The sequence below is a fragment of the Onychostruthus taczanowskii genome, unplaced genomic scaffold (genome assembly GCF_017590055.1).
Source record: "Onychostruthus taczanowskii isolate IOZ18803 unplaced genomic scaffold, ASM1759005v1 scaffold22, whole genome shotgun sequence".
Taxonomy (NCBI): Eukaryota; Metazoa; Chordata; class Aves; order Passeriformes; family Passeridae; genus Onychostruthus; species Onychostruthus taczanowskii.
In genome coordinates, this window is record NW_024499462.1 from 4,230,156 (window position 1) to 4,251,787 (window position 21,632).

General features: G+C 43.8%; 1 protein-coding gene across 5 annotated transcripts; it reads left to right on the forward strand.

Moving 5' to 3' along the window:
• The first annotated feature begins 783 nt into the window (after positions 1 to 783).
• SLC16A9 (solute carrier family 16 member 9) lies at positions 784 to 19,299 on the forward strand. Of its 5 annotated transcripts, none has more exons than XM_041404776.1 (7): positions 784 to 860; positions 5,616 to 5,671; positions 7,113 to 7,340; positions 14,573 to 14,716; positions 15,556 to 15,651; positions 17,179 to 18,087; positions 18,402 to 19,299. In XM_041404776.1, exons 3-7 carry the CDS (start codon positions 7,145 to 7,147, stop codon positions 18,578 to 18,580), a joined length of 1,524 nt encoding a protein of 507 aa, XP_041260710.1. In that variant the 5' UTR covers positions 784 to 860; positions 5,616 to 5,671; positions 7,113 to 7,144; the 3' UTR covers positions 18,581 to 19,299. The 5 variants fall into 5 exon arrangements, with proteins under 5 accessions (XP_041260710.1, XP_041260709.1, XP_041260707.1 ...); XM_041404775.1 differs by lacking the exon at positions 784 to 860 and adding an exon at positions 1,222 to 1,311; XM_041404773.1 differs by lacking the exon at positions 784 to 860 and adding an exon at positions 2,379 to 2,516.
• Positions 19,300 to 21,632: the final 2,333 nt, after the last annotated feature.

Here is a 21,632-nt window from a genome sequence, read left to right on the forward strand (position 1 = left end):
TTCAGATGCTCATAACCAATTTTGCTAGAATGAAGTATTTTATTTTAGCCCACAAGATGGTTTTTTAAGCTTCTGTATCAAGCACTGTAATGGGAACTGGAGCTTTAGATGCACTTGTTTGCAAAAAGGTTTTGTATTAAGTGTAGGAAACAGGACATCTTGGACAGTTAATTCAGAATTGTTGCTTCCCAGCCATCTCTTGTGTGACTATGGAAAGATTTCACTTACCCTTTAAATTTCAGCCTGTGTCCTGAAGCCCAAGAAGCAATCAAAGTAAACAGTGGCTGTTTACTGTCTGGGCAGCTGTCTTCAGTCATTTGTTTCAGCAGCTCCAGCGCACGTGTTCCCAAAATTCTGTGCTTCTCAAAGAAATCTGTGCAAGCACAAGCTAGCCTAGCTTTTCCTAATATCTGTAGCAGTTACCTGGGGATGGAATTTAAGCCTACTCACCTCTTTTACTCGTCTAATGCATATGTAGAACACTTCATTCCTTTTGCTTCACAGTAACCTCTTACAGTTCTTGAAGTTCTATGACGTTTCCCCTCTTCTTTCTCTCTAGGTTAAATGCCATTTATTTCAGTTCTCATCCCTGGAACAGTTTTCTAGAGCTCTTGGACTTCCTGTTCTCTTTTCTTCCCCCTCACCCCCTTAAGTTGGCTGCCCTTTTTGACATGGGATACATGACACAACCCAACGTCAGCTGAGATGTCTTAGAAGTGAGGCTTGAGTTTGTCATTCTTCTCAGTCCTTCCCGTAGCGAGTATTAATTTTGATATTTACCTGAATATTGCGAGGTGTGGATCAAGACACTTTCAAAGACATTTGAAGCTCACAAACCTTTGTAAATATTGCATGAAAGAGTAAGTCTGGACTGCAAGTCTGAAAAGGGGAGTGATGCCATAACTGCAGGAACTGCAGAGACTGTGAACATCTGAGGTTACATCAGAATTTCAGGTCTAGGAATATTTCAGCTCTCAAAATTTCACTCAGCTCTGGGAATGTTTGTATTTCCACCTGCAGTGTGTGGTGAGCTCTAATTACATGAGTACATGAGCTCTAATTGGGTAGAGGTAGCAGCAGAGCTGTCACACCGAACACGCCCGAGGTAGGGGCTGATACTTGCTGAGTGTTCAGTCAGCTTCTGCGACAGCCTTTGCAGTCTGGAGGGTGAATATCGCAGGTGGCTGAACTTGCGTGACTTGACAACTGCCCAGCCGCATGTGTGACAGCGCTGGACGTGCCATGCACACGGATCCGGGCCAGGGCTGTGATGAGCCGGTCTCTGCAGGCACTGGGTGCGCTGATACACGAGTGAGTTCTCTCCCCTGAGCGGGCAGCCCGGGGTCGCAGTGCCGCATGTGCGCTGCCCGCATCGCTGTCTGCAGCGCAAGTTTGCGGCTTTTTGGCGTGGCTGGTGGCGGGAGTCAGCGCCCATCCCGTCCTGCGCCCGTTCCGCCGCCCTGGGCACCCGCGCAGCTTCCGAGGCACGGCGGAGTGCCCGGGGGAGCCCGGCCTGTGGGGGTGGCGGTGAGGGGTCACGGTGCCCCGGGGCAGGGCCGTCGCTGAGAATGGGTCTGGGGACGGGCAGGGGCACCCGGCGGGACATCTCGGGGCTCGGGGGCGGCTCCCGCACGGCTCCGCTGCGGCCGCCCGGTCTGGGACGACCCTCGGGGCCCGACCCGGCTCCGCTGTGCGGCGGGAGCTGCCCCGGGGGCCGGGGCGGGGGGCGGCAGGGTCAGGCCGGGGCCCGGGGCGGCTCTGCGCGGTCCCCGGGGAGCGGCTTCGGGAAAAGGAGCCGGAGCGGATCGTGCCGCCGGCCCGGGGCGAGCGCATCGCTTGCGGTGCCCGTCGCCGACCAGCACCACAGGCTAGCGGTGCTGGCTGTGGGGCCTCCTGGTGTGCCCTGTCGGCATCCGGTGGGCACTGGGCGGTGTGCGACACCCGCACCTGCCGCGGGCACATGGCAGCGCCGTCGGTGTTGGCCCATTGCGGGAGCCCGGCAGCCCCCGGCTGTGCCCATTGAGGGCACCTCGGCGGCTGCCCCGGAGCGGGGCACTGTGGCTCGGCCGTGCGTGGCATCGGGACGGCCAGGGCGACCTTCAGTCCCCTCCTGGTGCGCGTCACTGCGCGGATGAGCGCTTCCCGTCGGAACTGGCCTGCAGCTGGAAGGCGTCAATGTGTAACGCGGGGCTGTGGGCTGGCCCCCGAGGGCGTGGGGAGAGGCGAGGCGAGCAGGGGGCTATAAGAGGCCGTCCATCCCCACGGAGACCCTGGCCAAGGGGCACGGACGGGCGGAGGTGCTGAAGGGAAGCCTCGCAGGTTGCGATGCGTAAGGAGGCGCACGTCGTGCTCTCGTGTTGCGCAGGAGCTCGCTGGTAAAACATGTTGGCTGGTGGTTGCTAGCGGCGCCGGCTCGCATCTGCCTGCATGGATGCGGGCTAGTGACCGACAGGGACCTAAGTCGTGCTTTCGGGGGGGTTTCCATCCGCTCTGGAGCAGTGAGGCTCTGGAAACAGGTAGGACTGGTTCTGCTGAGCTGACAGATTTGTGCAAAGCTGACTGGTTTATGTGCTGCCCCACTGATGCTTCTTAATGTAAGCTAATTTTGCACAATAGAAAAACATTATTATGTTGTTGGTAAGTTTTGTCCTGGTGTTTCGTTTTGTTTTAAATTTCACGCTTCTGTCATCCATGAGAAATAGGAGGAAACATTGATATTGACAACTCTCTTACTTAACTCACAGAAGGGCAGGTAGAGAAATGAGAGAAATAGGCAGACCTGAATATTGAGAACTGTATATATATATATATAAATATATATATATCTATGTCTTCAGTGTCACAGAGGAAGCTACTGTAGTTAGAACACCAGTTTAAGTCTGATGTCGTGGAAGTACAGATGCATCTTCCAGAGCATTTAATCCAATGCTTGTGCTGGTGTGTCAGTACACGTGCAGGTGTTTGGAAATGATCAGTGTGTTTAAAAGCACCTATCATGTGCCAGTCTCATGCTCTAGATGTTACTTGCAAGCTAAGGGTAGCAGAAATTTCAGATGATAATTGCAAGAACTTGCCTGAAAAATAAACAGAAATTTACAAGAAGTCTGATTCAGCTTAAAATGAGGGATGTTACTTTTCTGGCTGGTACCGTCTTGATTTGCAGCAGTGCCTTGCAAAACTTGACGAGCCCGGTGTTAATCACGCAGTGTGTCTGCTGACATCAGCTTTCTTTGCAGCCATGTGCTGCTCGCAGAAAGCAACACACTCACCCGGGCTCTGGCTGCACAAAGAACAAACTGGAAACAATCACATTGCTACTGTCTTTCTCAAGATTCCCTTTGCCACAGATTAATACAAGTTGCTGTGCTGAGGGCTAATGTTTCAGTGGTGCTCATGTTCTTTTTTTGTGTTCATCTGTCATCTTTAAGCCAAATTCTAAGATTTATAGGAAGGGAGTTCAGTGTTGTGATAATGGTGCTCAGAGCAAAGCAAATAGTTGCAGCCAGATACTTCTCTCTTTCCACATTGAAACTGTTGTTCAGTTTGTTCTCTAGGGTTTCTTTTTGTTGTGGTTGGTAAAGGCTTTCATCAAGCAGCTCTCTTCCTCTGATTCTTATTCGCAGTGAGTACAACTCACTGAAAAGCTTTTTCTCACCAAATTTCAAGTTACTATTCAGTTCTTTATGCTTCATGTCTCTTTTTCAGTATTTTAATTTAATTTGGTTTCCTGGAGTCTGAAACAATATCCCTAGGCTTAGTGAACAGTAAGGTTTGTCAAACTGTTCCCACCTGAATCCTGAATCTTAAACAGTTGTTCATCTGTTACCAGGATCACACAAGTCTTCCCGGTTGGTTCTGAGAAAAAAAACCAAAACTATTGACTCCCCTCACTCCCTTCTGTGTGGGCTTCTGCTTCTTCATTTTTGATGTCCACATTTATCTTTACAGTTTGTGTCCTCCTTCTACACAGACAGAAAATAGTGAAAGGCACTTTGGATCCCTCCCAAGTCGATGCACAGCTCTGATGTCCATGCAAATGAAGGTTTAATTCTCCCTGTCAGTTCTTTTCCCTGCTACCAAGCTACCACAGTACAACCTGCTCCTTTTGGAGAAGCATTAAATAATGAGCCAGTAGAAAGTTGACATCCATGGTCCCAGCAGTGGCTTGGTTGTGCAGGACATCTTTAAATATCATAGCGGAGGGCTCTGAGGAACAGGCTCCTCATGCAGGTCTGGAGCTCCCTGCTTTCTGTGGCCTTCAGGGGAGTTAGAAAATACCTTAGTTTAGGTATCAGGCACACAGCAGTGTGAGGTGAAGGAATTACCTGCAAAAACAGGAAGGGAAGGAAAGGGAGGAGAAGGGAAGGGAAAGCCAGGTCATTAGAAACTGACCCTGGGATTTTATAGACCTGTTAAACCCCAGAGGATGATTTCTGTGGGGGAAATGATGGTGGTTTTTGCTTTTTGCTTGACAGTTGTGGACTGTGAATGGCTTGGGACATTCAGAGAATAGAGATGGTTGATACCTAAAGTTTTTTATGTAGCTAAAAGATGCAAAAGAGATCTGTGATGCAAAATAGGAGTTGTCAGCATGTAGAAGGTCAACACTTCTACTGCTGTAAATTTGGTACAGTTGGTTAAATTCAATTATACTCTGCAGCACTGCAGCAGGTGACAAACTAATCCAGAGCTTTAGTCTTTCTATTAGAAGAGACTACGTGACCAAAGATTACAAAAACTTTTTTCCTCTCCTGCCCAGTCCTTGCTTCCTTCCCATGAAATGTTTAGAATAGCAGAACTGAACTCAAGAGTTGTCTTTGTGCTAAATTTTAGGGCACCAATATAATGGAAATCAGCTAACAGCTAAAATGTGTTTGTTTTCAAAAGTTTATTTTTAAACAAATATGAGTTGAGGCTATTCACTGTCTACCTCCATTATTGTAGAGTTTTTCTGAAAACTTCCTTGCTTTGTCTCATTGTCTGCTTTTAAAGCTGTTACTTATTTCCAATATTTTTTTCCTCTAGGCAGGGACAAAAGAAGCCAAGTGAAAATCACTTAATTCATAGAGAGATGGATAGGTCAGCTCTTGGGGACTGCATTCACATAACTCAAATATTTTGTGTGGAAATACAGGCATCCCTTTTTGTGTAAAGGGTGCTGTTATAGGAAAGTGCCTATGACTTCTGGCTGTCCCAGCTGCCCCCCTTGCATCTCTCAGGATCAAGGGACACTCACCAGGCATTGGAGTGAGTTACAGCTTATATTTATAAGCTGAAACAAATAACTTTGTAGCATTTGTAACTGGGATTGTTGTATCTTCAAGGACAGTCAGAATATTAAAATTGTAAATCACTCCCAAAGGACCCAGGATGTCAAAATGTATTTTACATTAGAAGGCGATGTTTTTGTTATTTGAGGGCTCAAGGCTGCTGTCAGATGTTAATTAATTGCAGGAGATGGGTACTTCTCCACTGAGATAACTTGTTTGCTTCTGAAGTTCCTCTGAGAAGATTTTAAAAAGAAGAAATGTCATGTGAAGCCACCATTTTTTCACAGTTGTGTTAACTGTTGCAGTGATATGTTGGCTGAAAACTTGCTTTGTTCTTTTCTGCAGGTGGTTGTCACATGAAGGTACCTTTATAGGAAGCTGACAGATTTTTGCCATCATCTGTGAGTATCTACCCTCAAAGTAATATTTAAGTGCATTTGTAAACTAGAACTGGCCTTTTTCATGTCTCTATGCAATTCCTCAAAATTTTATACTATAGTGGTTTTGTTGAGTTTTCCATGCATATGCTTAAAAATTGCCCAAGAAAAGGGTGTGAGGATCTCAAATGAAAATTCTGTTATTGTCTGCTTGTTTTCCCAATTGCTTTCATACAGCAGTAATTTTTTTCCATTTCCTCTGGGTTCCTAAGTCAGAAAGGCAGTGCAATGCATTTATTTTCCTGCTTTGCCTCTTGGGAGTCTCCCAGAGCAGAGCTGTTACTGCAGCAGTCTTAATGCTTAAGCTGCAGTGTGGAGATGGTCCTTGAGAATATTTCTTGAAGAAAACAGGGTAAGATCTTACCTCTTTCTGTCTTCCAGGGTGAAGGAAATAAAACTATTGAGAATCATATATCTGGTTAGTGGCAGAGCCAGGGGCAGAGTATGTGTTTTGTGCTCATCATGTGTGCAGATTTCTTCCTGTAGAGAGGGAGGGCAGGCTGGCTGTGTGCACAGGGAGACTCCAGAGCAATGTAGCCTGGAAAACCTCTAAATCTGCTCGGTTTTGGAAGTATTGATCCCTACATCACACGCTAGTCTTGAGAAGATTTGAGGGTGGTGGGTTATTTGCAGCCATAGATACACAGGGGATGGATTGAGCCATGCCCAGGAGCAAGGTGGTATTTCTGGAGTCCAGGCAGTGATTGCCAGTTTGGGGAAGGCTGATGTGTGCCAACTGCACAGAGGGCAGACACTCTAACAGGTTATAGCAGATTTTTGTATGCACGTTTGCTGCTGTCGTGTCTTGTCTTATGAGCCATACCTGTACACAGTCTTAGAGCTCACTTCACTGATATATTGAAGTGATTTTTGGATGCTGCTCTCTACACATTGCTTTGTTGATAGAGCAGAGTACTTAACTGTTACTACTGCCAAAATGTCAGTCTTCCTCTTGATCTGCCCCTCTCAGAGTGCACTATCTGGTGGCAAACACCTTTGTGAATGGAAAGATACTGTGCTGAGTTTGGAACTGAGTATAGATTTATTGCTCCTTTTTTGATATTCATGGCTTTAACAGCAGGTGACCATGGGTCCCTTCTGTTGAACCGTGGCAGATATTATTGCCTGAAGTTTTCACAAAGCCTGTTTAGCACTCAGCAAATGAAATGCTTTTCTGTCATGCAGTGCAGGTGTATGCACAACTCATGGTGCTTTAGGTGCTGTCGTTGTTAGCCAGCAGAGGTGCAGCATGCCAGTCCCAGTTCGCTCTGCCTGTGTGCTGTGCTGCGGCTGCTCATGCAGCACGGCTGAACCCAGCTGTGCCATCTCTGCACAGCTCCCTGTGCTCACAGCCCTCGGCCAGGCACTGCTCTAACACTGCTGTCTTTGGGGTTTGTCTGCACAGGTGCTGCCCTGCTTCTGCACCCAGCTGCCAGGATGGTGTTTCGCAAGCCACCAGACGGAGGCTGGGGCTGGGTGATTGTTGTCGTGTCCTTCTTCACCCAGTTCCTGTGCTATGGATCACCGCTGGCGGTGGGAGTCCTGTACCTAGAGTGGCTGGATGCTTTTGGAGAAGGGAAAGGCAAGACTGCTTGGGTTGGATCACTAGCCAATGGAATTGGATTGCTTGCCAGTAAGTGCAGAAGCAGTATCTGTTTTAAATTGAAACGTTTCCAATTGATGCTTTTGTCTGTGTGTGCTTTTGGAATTGAATCAAAGATAGCTGCAAATGAGGGTGCTGCACTTTTGTTTTAGATCAGGATGGGTAAGAAAATTGCATTTATAGTTTCATTTATAGTTACATTTATGCATAAACCAGAGGAATATAATGATAAAAGAGCAAGAAAAATATTCCCTTTAGAAAATTCGAACTGATTGTATTTGAATAAACTAGAAAAGCCACACTCTGGGAAGCTAAACAGCAGTTTTGTTGATGCAATTTTTTCTTTTAAATGGGACTTTAAGACTAACATTTACATTATTGTCTCAAAATCAGAGCAAGCTGTTAGTCCAAAATGGTTCAAGTGCTTTATGGAAAAAAGTCAATAAACTTGTTACCAATTTTTCAGCTCTAGCAGTAATCCTACCAGTGAGGATGGATGAGGGCTCCTTTGCATTCTTTATTTGAGAAAAAGCTCCCTTTGAAGGCTGGAGAGTTATGGGTAACAGTAGCATTAAATAAAGCAACTTTACTGGAAGCTTTTCTCTAGTAAGACATTGTCACTTGGAGAGTAACAGCAGAATTTTAGGAAAATAAAATCGCACCTTGAAAATTCCTAGGTTGTTGTTTTAAGATCAGGCACGGGTGTTTACTGGGTCATATCACTAACTTGTGTCTTTCAAAGATTTACCATGGGAGCTATTATCTATTTGCTGGATCTGGAAAAAAATTTTTGTCAGCAGGGCAGCTGCTACAGGCAAAAACAATAATGTGGTTTAATGGACAAAATGCAGCTCAGGATCCTGAGGAACTCCTCCTCAAAAGAAAGTTGATGTTCCAATAGCAATACAGACCTGAATAAAGAGCACTGCTTTGTGTGGCCCTGGAACTGACCAAATACTGGTGTCACACCTGTGTTAGGGTTTTTTACCACCAGGCAGAAGAGAAATGGGCAAAGGGAGGTGGATCACTAACCACAGTAAGACTATATTCAGTCTCAGGGTATTGTTGGATAAAGGACTGTAGATTGTTCTTCCATCATCCTTTTTTCATTTTCCTGTGTTATGGATATTAACTCCTGCTATTCATCAAGACCTCAATATGCTTGAATGAAAGAGTGAAGTGGGAGGAAAATAATGATAAACAAGGTAATTACTGAAGGAAAAACTAGGCAGAAGAAAATTTCAAGAGAGCACCCTTTTAGGAGACCAGAAGCCTCTGGCTTTAAGAGCCTCAGTCCCCTTTCCCTTATGTCAATATCGTGCTAGTTTCCAGATTTTAATGCCCTTTGTCTTGCTACTGTGAGCAATTCTCAGCAGTGTGCTTTGTAGCTGGCTGGTTTTTGGCTGGGGTAGAGTTCAGTTTCTTCTCAGTGTCTGTGTTTTAGATATGTGCTGAATACAGGGCTGATAATGTAGAGATGTTTTTCTTATTGATAAGCAGGACTTACAGAGCCAAGGTCTTTCCTGCTGCTCCTGCTGCCAGGCTGGTGAGCAAACTGGGGCTGCACAGGAAGTCAGGAGGAGATAACCCAGGACAGGTGACCCCAACTGACCAAAGGGATGTTCCATGCCATGTGACAGACAGCACACTCAGTATATAAACCGGGGGGAGAAGGAGGAAGGGGGGATAGTCTGAGAGATGGCATTTGTCTTCCCGAGTCACCATCACACGTGATGAGGCCCTGCTGTCCTGGAGATGGCTGAACTTGCCCTGCCAAGGGAAGCAGTGAATTAATTCCTTGGTTTGCTTTGCCTGCATGCAAAGTGTGGTTTGCTTTCCCTATTAAATTGCCTTTATGTCAGCTCAGGAGTTTCCCAGCTTTTACCCTTCTGAGTCTCCCCGTTCCTGCTGGTGGGGGAGTGAGATCATGGCTGTGTGGGCTTGGTTGTGGCTGAGGTTAAACCATGACAGCAGCAAATGGAAACTCCTGTGATGAATAATACAAATCAAACGTGTTCTTGTGACTGATTTTGGTATGGAATGATTAAATTAAGGTTTGACAGGTTAAGAGGAGTTCTGTCTGTCCATGTGATTATATTCTTTCAGTTTGGCATTCAGAAGCTTAATAATCATTCCTACCCTTTATGCCTTCAAAAGAAAGTACAGGGAGGGTCTTTTAATTACATTGATGTTATCAGAGTTGACTGAAAACAAAGTCTATGTTCCCAGCTTTACCTAAAATGAAAGATCCCGCTGTTTGTCAAGCTGGGATCTGACCCTAATGACAAATCTACTAAATTTCCTCCCTAAAAGTATGCAACTTTATGATACAAGTTGTTTAGTTTTAGTTTTCAGCTGATGAATAATGTTATCTTTAAGTGGTACATTTTGAAGTGCCCCTTGATTAGTGTGATGGATGTCTAGAGAATGTAACCAAATTACTTCTAAATTTTCTTTAAAGCCTGTAACTTGATACAGTCATTTTGCCAAGACTCCCACACTTTTAATTAAGGCTCTACTTGGAGCCCTTTCTTCAGAGGCTCTTCTGTGAGCTTTTTTTCAACTTAACATCACCTTTCTGAATCTGTAGATGCCAGACTGGAAAAGGAATGACAATTATGGTAGATTAGCAGCCAACAGGCAGGAGATAAATCAGAGTGCATTTTCTTAGGAAGACTTTTCCAATTGATAGCACTGGCAATCACATTCACCATCTTCTGTAACAGAGAAAGTTAGGACCAGTGACTCTGCTGTATTAGTACTGTCATTTCACCAAACCCAAGAAGATATATAAGACATCTGGTACAGAAAAAGGTTCTCTGTCGTGCCTTTCTTCTGTTCATGCTGTCTGAAGCTTCTTTTTAAGCCGCTGATGCTGGTGAGTGCTTTCATGTTTGCTGCATTGGTATCCTTTCTAAAATGTTTACTTCTGACTTATGTGAGAGCTAAACTTAGACTGGAGACATAGAAACCCAGTACAGCACCTTGTTTATTTGGATTCATTTTCTGGGCACCTGGTGTTCGATTTCTGTCCTTTTGCTCGCAGCGCAGACGGTGTTGCTGAGGCCAGTGCCCAGCCTGAGCTGGACTGTTCACCTCTTCATCTGGGAAGGGAATGGGGCAGGGATCTGGCTGAGCTCCTCCTCACAGGATGGGTCGTGACTTTCTGTGATGAAACCTTACGGAGCAGTGCAAGAAATGTGCCTAGAAGAGTGAAAGACAAGAATCAGTGTTGTTGTGGAAGGCAGAGGGGAGAGCTGCCCTGCCAAATTAGGTGTTATGACATTGGTCAGGCTGTGGCAGATGGGGCACAGGGCTCTGGGGCTTGTTCAACAGGAAGAAATTGAAAAAGTTTAGTAGGTTTCCCTTACTAAAACAGGCCAGAAGAGGATATTATATATACTCTTGAAAATCATGTATTTCTTCTGCACCAAATGTTCTTAATTTTGCGTCCATTTGGAGCCTGAAATTAAATTTAATCCATGTTCCACTTGTTAAAAGCAAAACAATGACCTTGGCGCCTGTAATTGGCACCACAGCTGTTTATAGTAAGAGTTGACTTCACAGTCCTTGGCATAGGAGGAGACATCAGCAATGTCTCCATTCCCACTTCCCTTCATTAATGGAGGGAGAGCAAAGGGAGAATTCTCTCTTGGAAGGCACGCCTTGATAATTTGATGGGGTGTTTCTGCTGATCTGAGGCATTCAGTGCTAGCTGCTTAAAAAGCTTAATTTAGTGTTTTCAAGAAACAATTTTACTACTCTATATCTGCTTTTGCAGCATGTACATATTTTTGAACACAAACCTCACACAGACATAGCCCCCAGTGTAAGGTATGGATGCTGTAAATAGCTTGTGCACAGGGGAGAAGGGTGTCCCCAAGATTCCTCTGAAAAGAAGCCCAGTTCATATAACAACTTTTTTTAGAAGGGAACTGTCTTTCCAATCAGCTGGGGGTGGGTTGCTGCCCAGTGTGAAAAGCTTTTTTTCTGATCTATATTCATATCCAAAATACAGGCATTTGGAGACTATTGTATTTATTATAACCAGGTTTTAGGAATGCGCTTAATACGCAAAACATATTCTTGTATTCTGTCCAGTGGATTTTACATGCTGTCCATGACCATTTTTTCTACTCTGCTGTTTCAACAGGCTCGGACAGATGCCCAGGTAGGGTGGGTCAGATTAATGCAGATGATAAGAAAAATAACTCAGTTGTCCAATATAGTTTGTTCAGCAAAAGGTTTTGTGTATGAGGTGAAGGAAGGAGGACCCTTGAGATTAGTGAGTGGAGGGAGGGAGTGTTCTTTTGCAGAGTTATTTTTTTACTTTACGTGAAGATATTGAGGAAGAAAGTAAAACAAAACAACTTTGTACTTGTCAGGAGATTAGCATATTTCTGTAGATTTAAGTTCCTGAGTGCAGCAGGTGGCTTGTTTTTATAGCTCAGGAAGGACTCACTGACACATTGTGATCTCACAGAGGTTAAAATATTTAATTCAAAATAATCCTAATAAAAATACCAATGTACAAATGATCCCTCTTAGGTGTTCTTCCTCCTTGGTCCCTCTGTAATATGATCTCCTGTGAAAACCAATCATCCTTCTGTTTCTCCTTGCCATTTTGTCTGGGGCTCTTGTTGACTGCTGCCCTGATAATTGTGATGCTGACTGCGAGCTGTGACAGGTCGTGTGCAGAAGAGCAGTGCCTGTTCCTGTGCTGAATCTTTCTTCCTAGAGTTAGCTGTCATTCCAATAAACTGTGCTGCTATCTTTTTTTTTTTTTTTGATTGAGTTTGGTCTAGTTTTAAGATACATCATTTGGAAAGGAAAAAGCCCTGAGGATTTTATTTGTAAAAGAGGTAAATATTTATCAATGTCATAAAGTATTGTACTAGTTCCAGTGCTAACCCCTGGTGCTGCTGGCAAACTGAACAAAATGCTGGCTTAAAAGCTATTTTTCATGCTTACTATTGAGGATTGCCACTGGGTTTTTTTTTATGTTGTTCATATTATGGTGGGAGTCAGCTAATGAAAATCCTTATGCTGCCTGAAGATCTGTTTCCTATGTGGCTGTATGCAGACTCCTGCCTTCGTCAGAATGCCCAATTTAAGCAAAATCCACAGGGCAGATCTCAGTTCTATTCTGTGAAAGTTGGATTTTTACTAGAATTTACTGCCTTGAACCCATTGTGCTTCAAACATTTGTAAAGAATGACAAGTTTGTGTACAGTCAACTCCTGTGCAAATGCCATGGTAATAACTGAAGGTGCTGTGCCTGGTGGAAAAAAAAAATTCCAGTGCTATGGGAAACACAGAAGGGGCAGCAGTGCAAGGAGGCAGGAAAGGACAAAGATGCTGGTTATCTGGGGGATTTTCTTTTGTGACTCATTTTCTAGCAGTGTGATGAGTGTGAAAGTTGTGCCTAGTGTGAATGGGAAGATGAAGCTGTTTTTCTGCTCGGCTCAGAGACCTATAATAATTATTTTAATGTTTACACTGGCTCTCCTTCTTATAAGCAGGGCCGTTGCTGAGTTGCCAGATGTCTTGCTGTGTGAGATGGCAGATTAATACTGAGCTCACTGGAGCAGGTTCTTCAGTTTTGTGCAGCTTGTTTTCCATGTTAGAGCAAAAAGATCTCTTTGTACTCTTTGTTCTCCTTTGGGATTAGATTTTGTAAGTGGAGAGGCTGGAAGAGGATCTCCTTGGGCCTTGTCAGGGATGCTTTTGATCATGTTCCAGTGGAGATGTCCATGTCAGGTTATGAAGCCACATCCTGCAGCTCTGTGTCTCTCTTGTTCTGGCTTGGGGTCAGAGGGTCCAGTTTCACCTGGGATGATCTAGTAGGGGTCAGTGATGTCTGTACCAGCAATACCCCACCAGACTGGACAGAGACCTTCTGAGAGTGGCTGTGTCAAAATACAGAGAGCAGGTGGAAGGGAAATGCTGTTTGTTTTAGCAAGGTAGTAGGTCAGAAATAAAGAATAGAAAGAGTGCAAATTCCTCTGCTTAATTGTATTATGTTAACACTGCCTTATGTTCTTTTAGTGTAGAAGAATTCTATCTATAATACAGAGTCAATCCTTTGTTCATTTTTAAATCCTGTGGTTTTAGGAAACATACCAATCTTAATGTGCCAGTTCTAGTAATTAATTCTAAGAATCGGCAACAATCTAATGTTCTTAGCTTTTGTTCTCAGCATGTTACTCTGCCCAGGTTATGCTGGCCAGCTTTCATTCCCACAGTGTGCTGACTCTTGAGAAGCAGTAAGTGCTTAGATCTTCCTTTTTCATTGCTTCCAAAATCCAATTAAACCTTTCTTTCCTGGAATATTTTCTTGATTCCTCTGTAACTCTGACTCTTTGCCTGGATAAGCCCCAGCTCAGACTCACCCCCCTTCATGTTCCCTGGGCAGATAGCTCTAATGTAGGGCAAAAGTTCTGGCCTGCCTTGTCTTTGAGGATCATTTCACCTGCTGACGAGTCTTTGCTCCTGCCTGCCTGAACTGCTTGTCCCGTGGCTGGCAACCACAGGAAAACCTTGCCTGCATTCCCAGCTGCTCTCTCCTGTCTACAAACCTAGGCAAGCACCATGCCCAGGCTCCAACTGTTTACCTCGTATCACCTTTCTGGGCTCACCTCCCATCTGCTGGGAATCTGTTACGTGAGTCAGGGAGCACTAACCTTGACAAATGGCAGACTCCAAAGTTACTGCTTTTGCAGATTGAATCGGCCGTGGCTGTATGTGTGTCACTTCAAATGAGATGCAGATGTTGTAAGGTGGTTTTTGTTTGTTTGTATTAAATGATGGCATTCATCTGTGTATCTAACTTCTAATCTCAAAGTTGCTGAGTTTAGAAATGAGGCTAACATCTAAGTTTATGTATGAAGGTTTGGAACTGCAGGGTTTCAGATAAGTTGTCTTTGTCCCTCGCTGGTTGATTATTTATGCAGGGCACCAAGCTTGCACGCTACTTGAGACTAAAAGGTGTATTCCAGGTCACACAACTGAGAATAAGTGCTTGTTCTACAGTTTCTGTGAGGAGAGAACTGGCTAAATAGAGGCAGGGTGTGAATTCTGCCTCACTTTGTTCTTGTTTTGAAAAACAAAGAGAGCTAAGAACCCAGAAATATTGGGGAGTGAACCTGAATGTTGTTATGGCTGCTTCCAGTAGGTGACTTTTGTTTTCTATCATTTTACAGGAGAAGCAGAGATAGGTGCTGGTGTTTACTTCTAATGTTTTTGCTGTTTTTTCCTTCTAGGTCCTGTCTGCAGTATATGTGTATCATCTTTTGGAGCAAGACCAGTAGCTATCTTCAGTGGCTTTATGGTGGCTGGGGGCCTCATGATGAGCAGTTTTGCACCTAACATATACTTCCTATATGTTTCATATGGGATAGTTGTTGGTAAGAAACACCTTCCCTTCATTTTGAGACTTAGTCTTCGTTATTTTGAGTGTTGGTTTATGAATATGAAATGGGAAACTGATTCACAGAGGCAGTGGTAGTCTGGGACTTGGTTTATCAAGGAATACTTTACTTTTGGGCAGAGGGGGATGCTGCATGGGCAGGCTGTTACCATTTATGTTGAAAACAACATAAATGTTCATGAGGGTTTGAAAACAGTTTGTCCTCTGTTGACATAATTGTTAGAGATGGAGAAGCTGAGGTTTTACCTAAGGGCTGGAATCGAGCAAATCTGCTGGCATGAAATGCCAATCTTAAAGGAATAATATCTCTTCTGGAATTTTGTCACATAATCATTCTAATTTGATAAATTAGGGATCATTAGGGAGCAATGCTGTTCTCCACAGAACTGGACTGAACACAAAATGCTGTGCTGGAGGCATGGAAGCGCTGCTCTCCTGGCAGGTGCTGACCTGCCCTCTGTGTGCCGTGGGTGGCTTATCAAATTAACTGTGTCAGGAATTTGGGCACCTCTCAGGCCAGCGGGGCCCGGCGTCGTGCTGGCCGGGCACGGGGCCACGGCCAGGCAGCTCTGCCCAGCTCTGGGGCCAGCCCTGGGCTCAGAGCCCTGTAGCCCTTCCACGGAGCACAGAGCTCGGCTGGGAGCTCCTCAAACCAGCCTGCTCCACCCAGGCTCAGCAGCAGGGACGGCCGGGGAAGGGAGGTGGCACAGTGCTGAGCCAGGGTTAAAGGGTACCTCAGCACTCAGGGTGGCATCACCTGGGGGATTTGTTTCCTAGAGGATATAGCATTTTTTATATCTAATTATTTTTTTCCAGGTCTTGGATGCGGCCTTTTGTATACTGCAACAGTTACCATCACGTGCCAGTATTTTGACAAACGCAGAGGCCTTGCACTCGGTCTGATTTCAACAGGTAGGACTTTTTGTTGTCATTCTCTCCAGCTTTTCAGCTCTGATACAGCCACCGTTACCCTGGCAATAAAAAGCAGAAGATTATGTTTTTCTCAGTAACTTAAAGTTACTACTTTCTTAAATCAAAATATCAGTAGCAATGTAGGGGAAAACTGAGGCTTGAGATAAAAGAGTAACTACACTTGCAGGTTTATGCTGTGGGCCATCAATATAGATGAGGAAAGGATATTCACTGAAAACAGACTCATGTAGCTTGGGCTGCATGCCATGGATAACGAGGGGAAACATTCCATAGAGAACTCTTTTTCCTCTTTGTTCTTACCCTGGATCAGAGGTGAGAAAGAGATTGGAGATGCAGGATATAAATGCTGCATCACCACTACCTCACATTAGCTGTACCTCTGCCCTTTTCAATGGCCCGAGTAGAACGGTTACAGATGGCTCTGGTGCCATGCCTCACTTTCTGTGTGCCGTGGAGCGTCTGCTCTGACCTCTTTTCTCGAGTAGCTGTCAGTGAGGAGACACAGGATCAGTACAGTCAGTGGTGTGAGATACTAACACCACATCCACACAAGCTGGGTGAACAGGAGCTTCTGCAGAAATGTTTCTTGGGATCATTTACAGCGGCTTTGTTTTGCATTCCAGGTCGGTTGCCTTAAAGCCTTATCTTATTGTGCCCTGGTTAATTTTAGTACCTGGAAGGCAAAACAAGCATGGATTTTGTAATTGATTTTTCCTCTGTTTAGCACCAGACAGTCTTCAGCAAATAATTTTAAAGTTTGTCATATAAATTGATTTGAAAACCAATGTTCTGTGTTTGTGAGAGGACACCCACTATTTAAAATGGATATGTGCTCACTTCAACCAAGAGCCTTTTCTTTAAATTACTGGGGTTGCATTAAATGCTTGTGCTCCTAGTAATTTCTCACTCTTCAGTGTTTTCTTCTGAATGGCCACATTTCTCAAGTGCATGTTTAGTCCTGTAGAGCTTCAGAAATGCCTTTGGAGTAAAAAGCATACTGCTTAAACACCAGGCAGTCAAGGGCTGTTTCTAGGAGGGGTCTTGGTGAACTGCTGGCCTCTTTCTGCCTGGGAGGAGGAACGTGGCAGCAAAGAGAAGAAAAGGGAAAATGTTGGAGTGGGAAATTCTGACTGTGCTAACTCAAAATGGTGCTTAGAAGGATACATGTATACGAGTGCAGGGCTGAAGGCTGGCTTATTAGTTCTTTGATGTTTTTAATCAGATATAGTATTGATCCTACCTGTTTGTGAAGCGTCTGCTAGTGTTATTTGTCACAAAGTGTTCAGATATTTTGAGACATTTTTTATGTTGTGACTACTTAACAAAGAAACTGTAACTTCAGGAGGGATGATAGCTTACTGATTCATTAAACTTGGGAGAGAGGAGCACAAATGAATTACTATTCCTATGGCAGTGTATTCATAGCTGCTGAATAGTGGAATTTTGCTAGAGTTGAAGAATGGTCTTGGTTCTTCAGTTTAAACCAAACTTATTTTTCTTTTATAGGCTCAAGTGTTGGACTCTTTATATATGCAGCACTGCAGAGAGAGCTTATTGAGCTGTATGGACTGGATGGGTGTCTGCTAATAGTTGGTGCCCTGTCTCTAAATATATTAGCATGTGGCAGCCTAATGAGACCTTTGGAATCGTCCAGTTCTCCTCCACCAGAGAAAATGTTTGTGGACAAAGTCCCAGATCAATATTTTGTTTACCACGAAAAGGAAAAGACCGTGGAAGAAAACATTAGCATCCTTGAAAAGGGCTATATTGATGAAAAATCTGTGAACAATGTGCCTGATTGCAAACAGGATAGCATTTTGAATAAGAGTGCATTGAGTTCAATAAATGTAAATGAGAAAGACACTTACAAAAAGAAAGTTGTAGAACAGACAAACTTCTGCAAGCAACTCGCCAAGAGGAAGTGGCAGCTCTATTTGACCTACTGGAAGGAAACCATGGTTCTTTTCAAGAACAAAGTATTTTCAGCTCTCTTTGTTGCCATCTTGCTCTTTGATATTGGTGGATTTCCTCCTTCTCTGCTCATGGAAGATGTAGCAAGAAGTGCAAATATTAGTGAAGATGACTATTACATGCCCCTTATTTCCATTATTGGCATTATGACGACTGTTGGCAAACTTATTTTAGGAATCCTGGCAGATTTCAAGTGGGTTAACACTTTATATCTCTATGTAACTACCTTATTAATGACAGGAGTGGCCTTGTTTGCAATTCCATTTGCCAAAAGTTACCTTACATTAGCGATGCTTTCTGGGATTTTGGGTTTTCTGACTGGGAACTGGTCAATTTTTCCGTATGTAACAACAAAGACTGTGGGGATTGAGAAACTGACTCATGCCTACGGGATATTGATGTTCTTCGCTGGACTTGGGAACAGCCTCGGGCCACCAATTGTAGGTAAGGTGTAGGTATAAACTGAACATGAGCTTGTCACACCCAGACACAATGCTTTTGCAAGTTTAATAGTTAGGGAAAGATGAAATCAAAACCTGTAACAAAAAATAAAAGCTTTTGTTTTTTGGCCGATTGTGTTTGTAATTTGTCTTTGAGGGAAAACACATTCCATGTCGGACAGGTCAAACAGCATTTTAGGTTCGGCCTATTTTATTTTACTTTATTTTGCTATTTGGGTGTTTTTTAATTGCTGTTCTCTATGTTACCAGTGCTGTGTCACGTTTCACTGATGGGTTTCTCTTTTATCCCACCCTCAGGCTGGTTTTACGACTGGACGCAGGAGTACAACACTGCTTTCTACTTCAGTGGCTTTTGTGTCCTGCTGGGGGGATTTCTCCTGCTGTTGGCAGCGCTGCCCTGCTGGAATGCCTGCACCAATCAGAGCTCCAAGCTGCCTCCAAATACTTACTCCTACAAAGTTGCATCTAACGCTTAGGTGACAACTGGAAAACACTTTGCGCCTTTTTATATTATATAGCAAAGTATTTTAGTATTTTCCACTTATTTATGAAGCCCACAAATCCTCTTTCCACTAGAAAAATTCCATTGTTGCTTGTTGTTCAGTTTCTTCTACTATTTCTTTTTTTTAATATCATTTTTAAAAACAGTCTTATTTTGTGTACTATGCACCGTGTTTTCAGCCTTTGTCTACTGTAATTTCCTTTCCCCTGTAAAGGGGATGTTCTGCTGTATTATCAGCTGTACTTTTTTTAAGGGGGGTTGGTATGGAGGGGTGAAAACTTTGAGGCAAAAATGGAGGCCTGTTCTTTATAAGAGAAGGCTGGTATTTCTGCCTCCTTCCATAGGTCTCCAAGTTGCACAATTAGGCTTTACAAAACAAGAGTTTGCCTTATTAAAATGTAATACTGTGGCAAGGTGCTTTTAACTTCATGCTTAGATTAACTTTTTTGTCTTTTTAAAGTTTCTTCAATTTATGATTAAGTGCCAATTGTGGGAGGGAGAAGAGGGGAAACAAAATCAACCTCGTGTTGCATAACTGAAGTGAACATTATGATGAAAGTAAAGATTCTTATTACCACTGCGACTAAGAACCATGTTTATAAATACTGCACATTTTGTGAAGCCTGTTTATAAAACTGTTGAACCAAAACCTTTTAAAACCAAGGAATAAATGTGATTGTTGAAACCGTGAAAGGAAATACTGACTTGGTTATGAAGTTCATAATCTTTTTATCAAGGTTGGAGACATGCTCACTGAAGCTCAGAGGTGAGTGTTGCTAAGCAGGGCACCCAAATTCTGGTGGTCCTGGGGGCCTCTCTTGTTGCACAACCACAGTTCAGTGGATTGAAGCTGCTGCAGAAAGCTTAATAGTAGGGCTTTTAACAAGGTAGACCTGATTAAAAAGGGGAAATGGTGACAGCAATGTCATCTCTGCTGTCCTTTTTTGAAATGGATATAGCAAGGAGAAAAAGCAGTAACAGAGGGCAAGAAAAAGCATGGGGGAGGGCTAGCAGAAGAAGTTCAGAGAAAGCTGATGGGGAAAGAGTTGCAACACTTGAGCACCAAACAAGGCAGTGAGAGAGAGCCCTTGAAACCTCTTGTCTCTCTAGCTGCAGGCTACCCCTGCGTGCGTGCTGGGTTTTGCTGGCGTGGCTGGGGAACACCGTGTGATGATGAAGCCTTTCCTGAGCCAGGCAGGTGCTCCAGCAAAGGCAGGGTGACTCAGCTGCCTCTGCCCTGCCCTGTGTGCCCTGTGCAATGGCTTTTGCTTACAGAGCTGCTCTGGTGCCAAGGCTGTGTCTGCGTAGAGTGACTGATCTATCCATGGGTGGCACGTCCTGTGTGCTTTGGCTTCTCGCTGTAGGTCTGACGTTTTGTGGAGAATGTTGCAAGGTGAGGTGGAAGCTCTGAGCCCTGAGTTACAGCCTGCAAGTGCCTCAGTAGCTCTCAGCAGTGCTGTGGGCTTCAAGTGTGTGATATGATTCTGGCTCATGAATAATTCCCAAGGTAAAAGCCAGGCATGTAAGGAGCAGGCTGTGCTGTCCAAGTGCTGTGCACAGAGTTACTGTGTTTGCACACCTCATTAAGCAAAAGGGATGCAACATCTGAGTGGGGCAGACCTATGTGTGGGTAATGTTCCCTCCTCTGGTCCAAGGCAGGAAAATCCAGCTTGGCTTCAAACAGTTTTTGCTGTTGTTTGTATTAAAACATGACAAAGATGCAGTTAGTATGTCTCTTTATTTTTTTTTTTCATCCATTTGTCAGCTGAGTGTAACTACTGTGTGGGTTTTCTTCCTGGTTTGCTTATTCAATGCCTGTAGAAAGAATATTGAGTATTCTGGATAGCCATAAATGCAACTCCAGTCCTAAACTGGAGTCCTGGGTATCAGATTTGGATATGCACCCATTTTATGTGCTCTTACAGCAGCCGTAGTCATATTTCACCACATGTATATAAAAGTAATACCATGTTTTACACATCTCAAAGAAACTGTGGGGATATCCTGGGTATGATCAAGGCACGTATGCCTTCAGATTCTTCTTTTAAAAGCTCACTTCCTGCCAACAATACATTCTGAGCTCTTTAAATATGAAACTGATGTTGAATTAGTGGTTGTTCTGAAAAAATGCAGCTGGAATTAATGCAAATGATTAGGTGGTATGTAGCACACTCTTGCAATGGAAATGGAGTCTATTATTAGGCAGTCTGATATGTGTGGAAATATGACTAGTGATCTGTAACAGTTTCCTGATGTAACCCTACCCAGCAGTGAGGAAAGAGCCCTGACTGTTATTTTATTTGCCACTTCAAGCAATATGTGCTAGGACTCCTTGCCCCAGACAGCTGAGCACTGTGATGTTATTTATCTTGTCTTTAACTGGTAAACAAGACCCAAGATTTTAATGTTTTGATTTTACTTTTCTAGTTTCGCAGGGCTCCTTTCCAAGAAGATATTTCCAGAGATGCTGGAACTTACATTTTATCTGAGAGCCTTTCCTTCTGTCTTCATGCTTCATTCAAATTACAAACCCATAGGTTCAAATGTGTTTTAAAAGGTGGCAGGACAGGTACAATATGATAATCTGTGCCTTATTTGCTTGAAAAGTAGGTCATCAGCATTCACAGAGTGGTGTAGGGGTAGGTAAGCAGCTCTGCCATGTAGAATTCTGGATTGTCTTGAGTTTTATAGTCCCTGACAAACAGATCTGGAACAGATGAAATGAGATGCTTAAGTAATTACTCTTTATTGTACAAGATAAAGCTATTGTTTATTACATAAATTATTCAGTTACTGTGGAGTCAGTCATGAATAGAACATTTATCTTCTTCTTTGCAGATCCTATGAAAGTTTATCATAGTTGCCGAAACACAAGACAAATGAAACTGTGAAATATTATTAGATTTAAAGTGTACTCTGTGCCTTGCTGAATTGATGGGCTTTATCATTAGCTGCAGAAAGAGATTACATTCCTTTGGTGGCTGTTAATTTTTCTACGTCATGCTGATCCTGGGTTCCTGCATCCA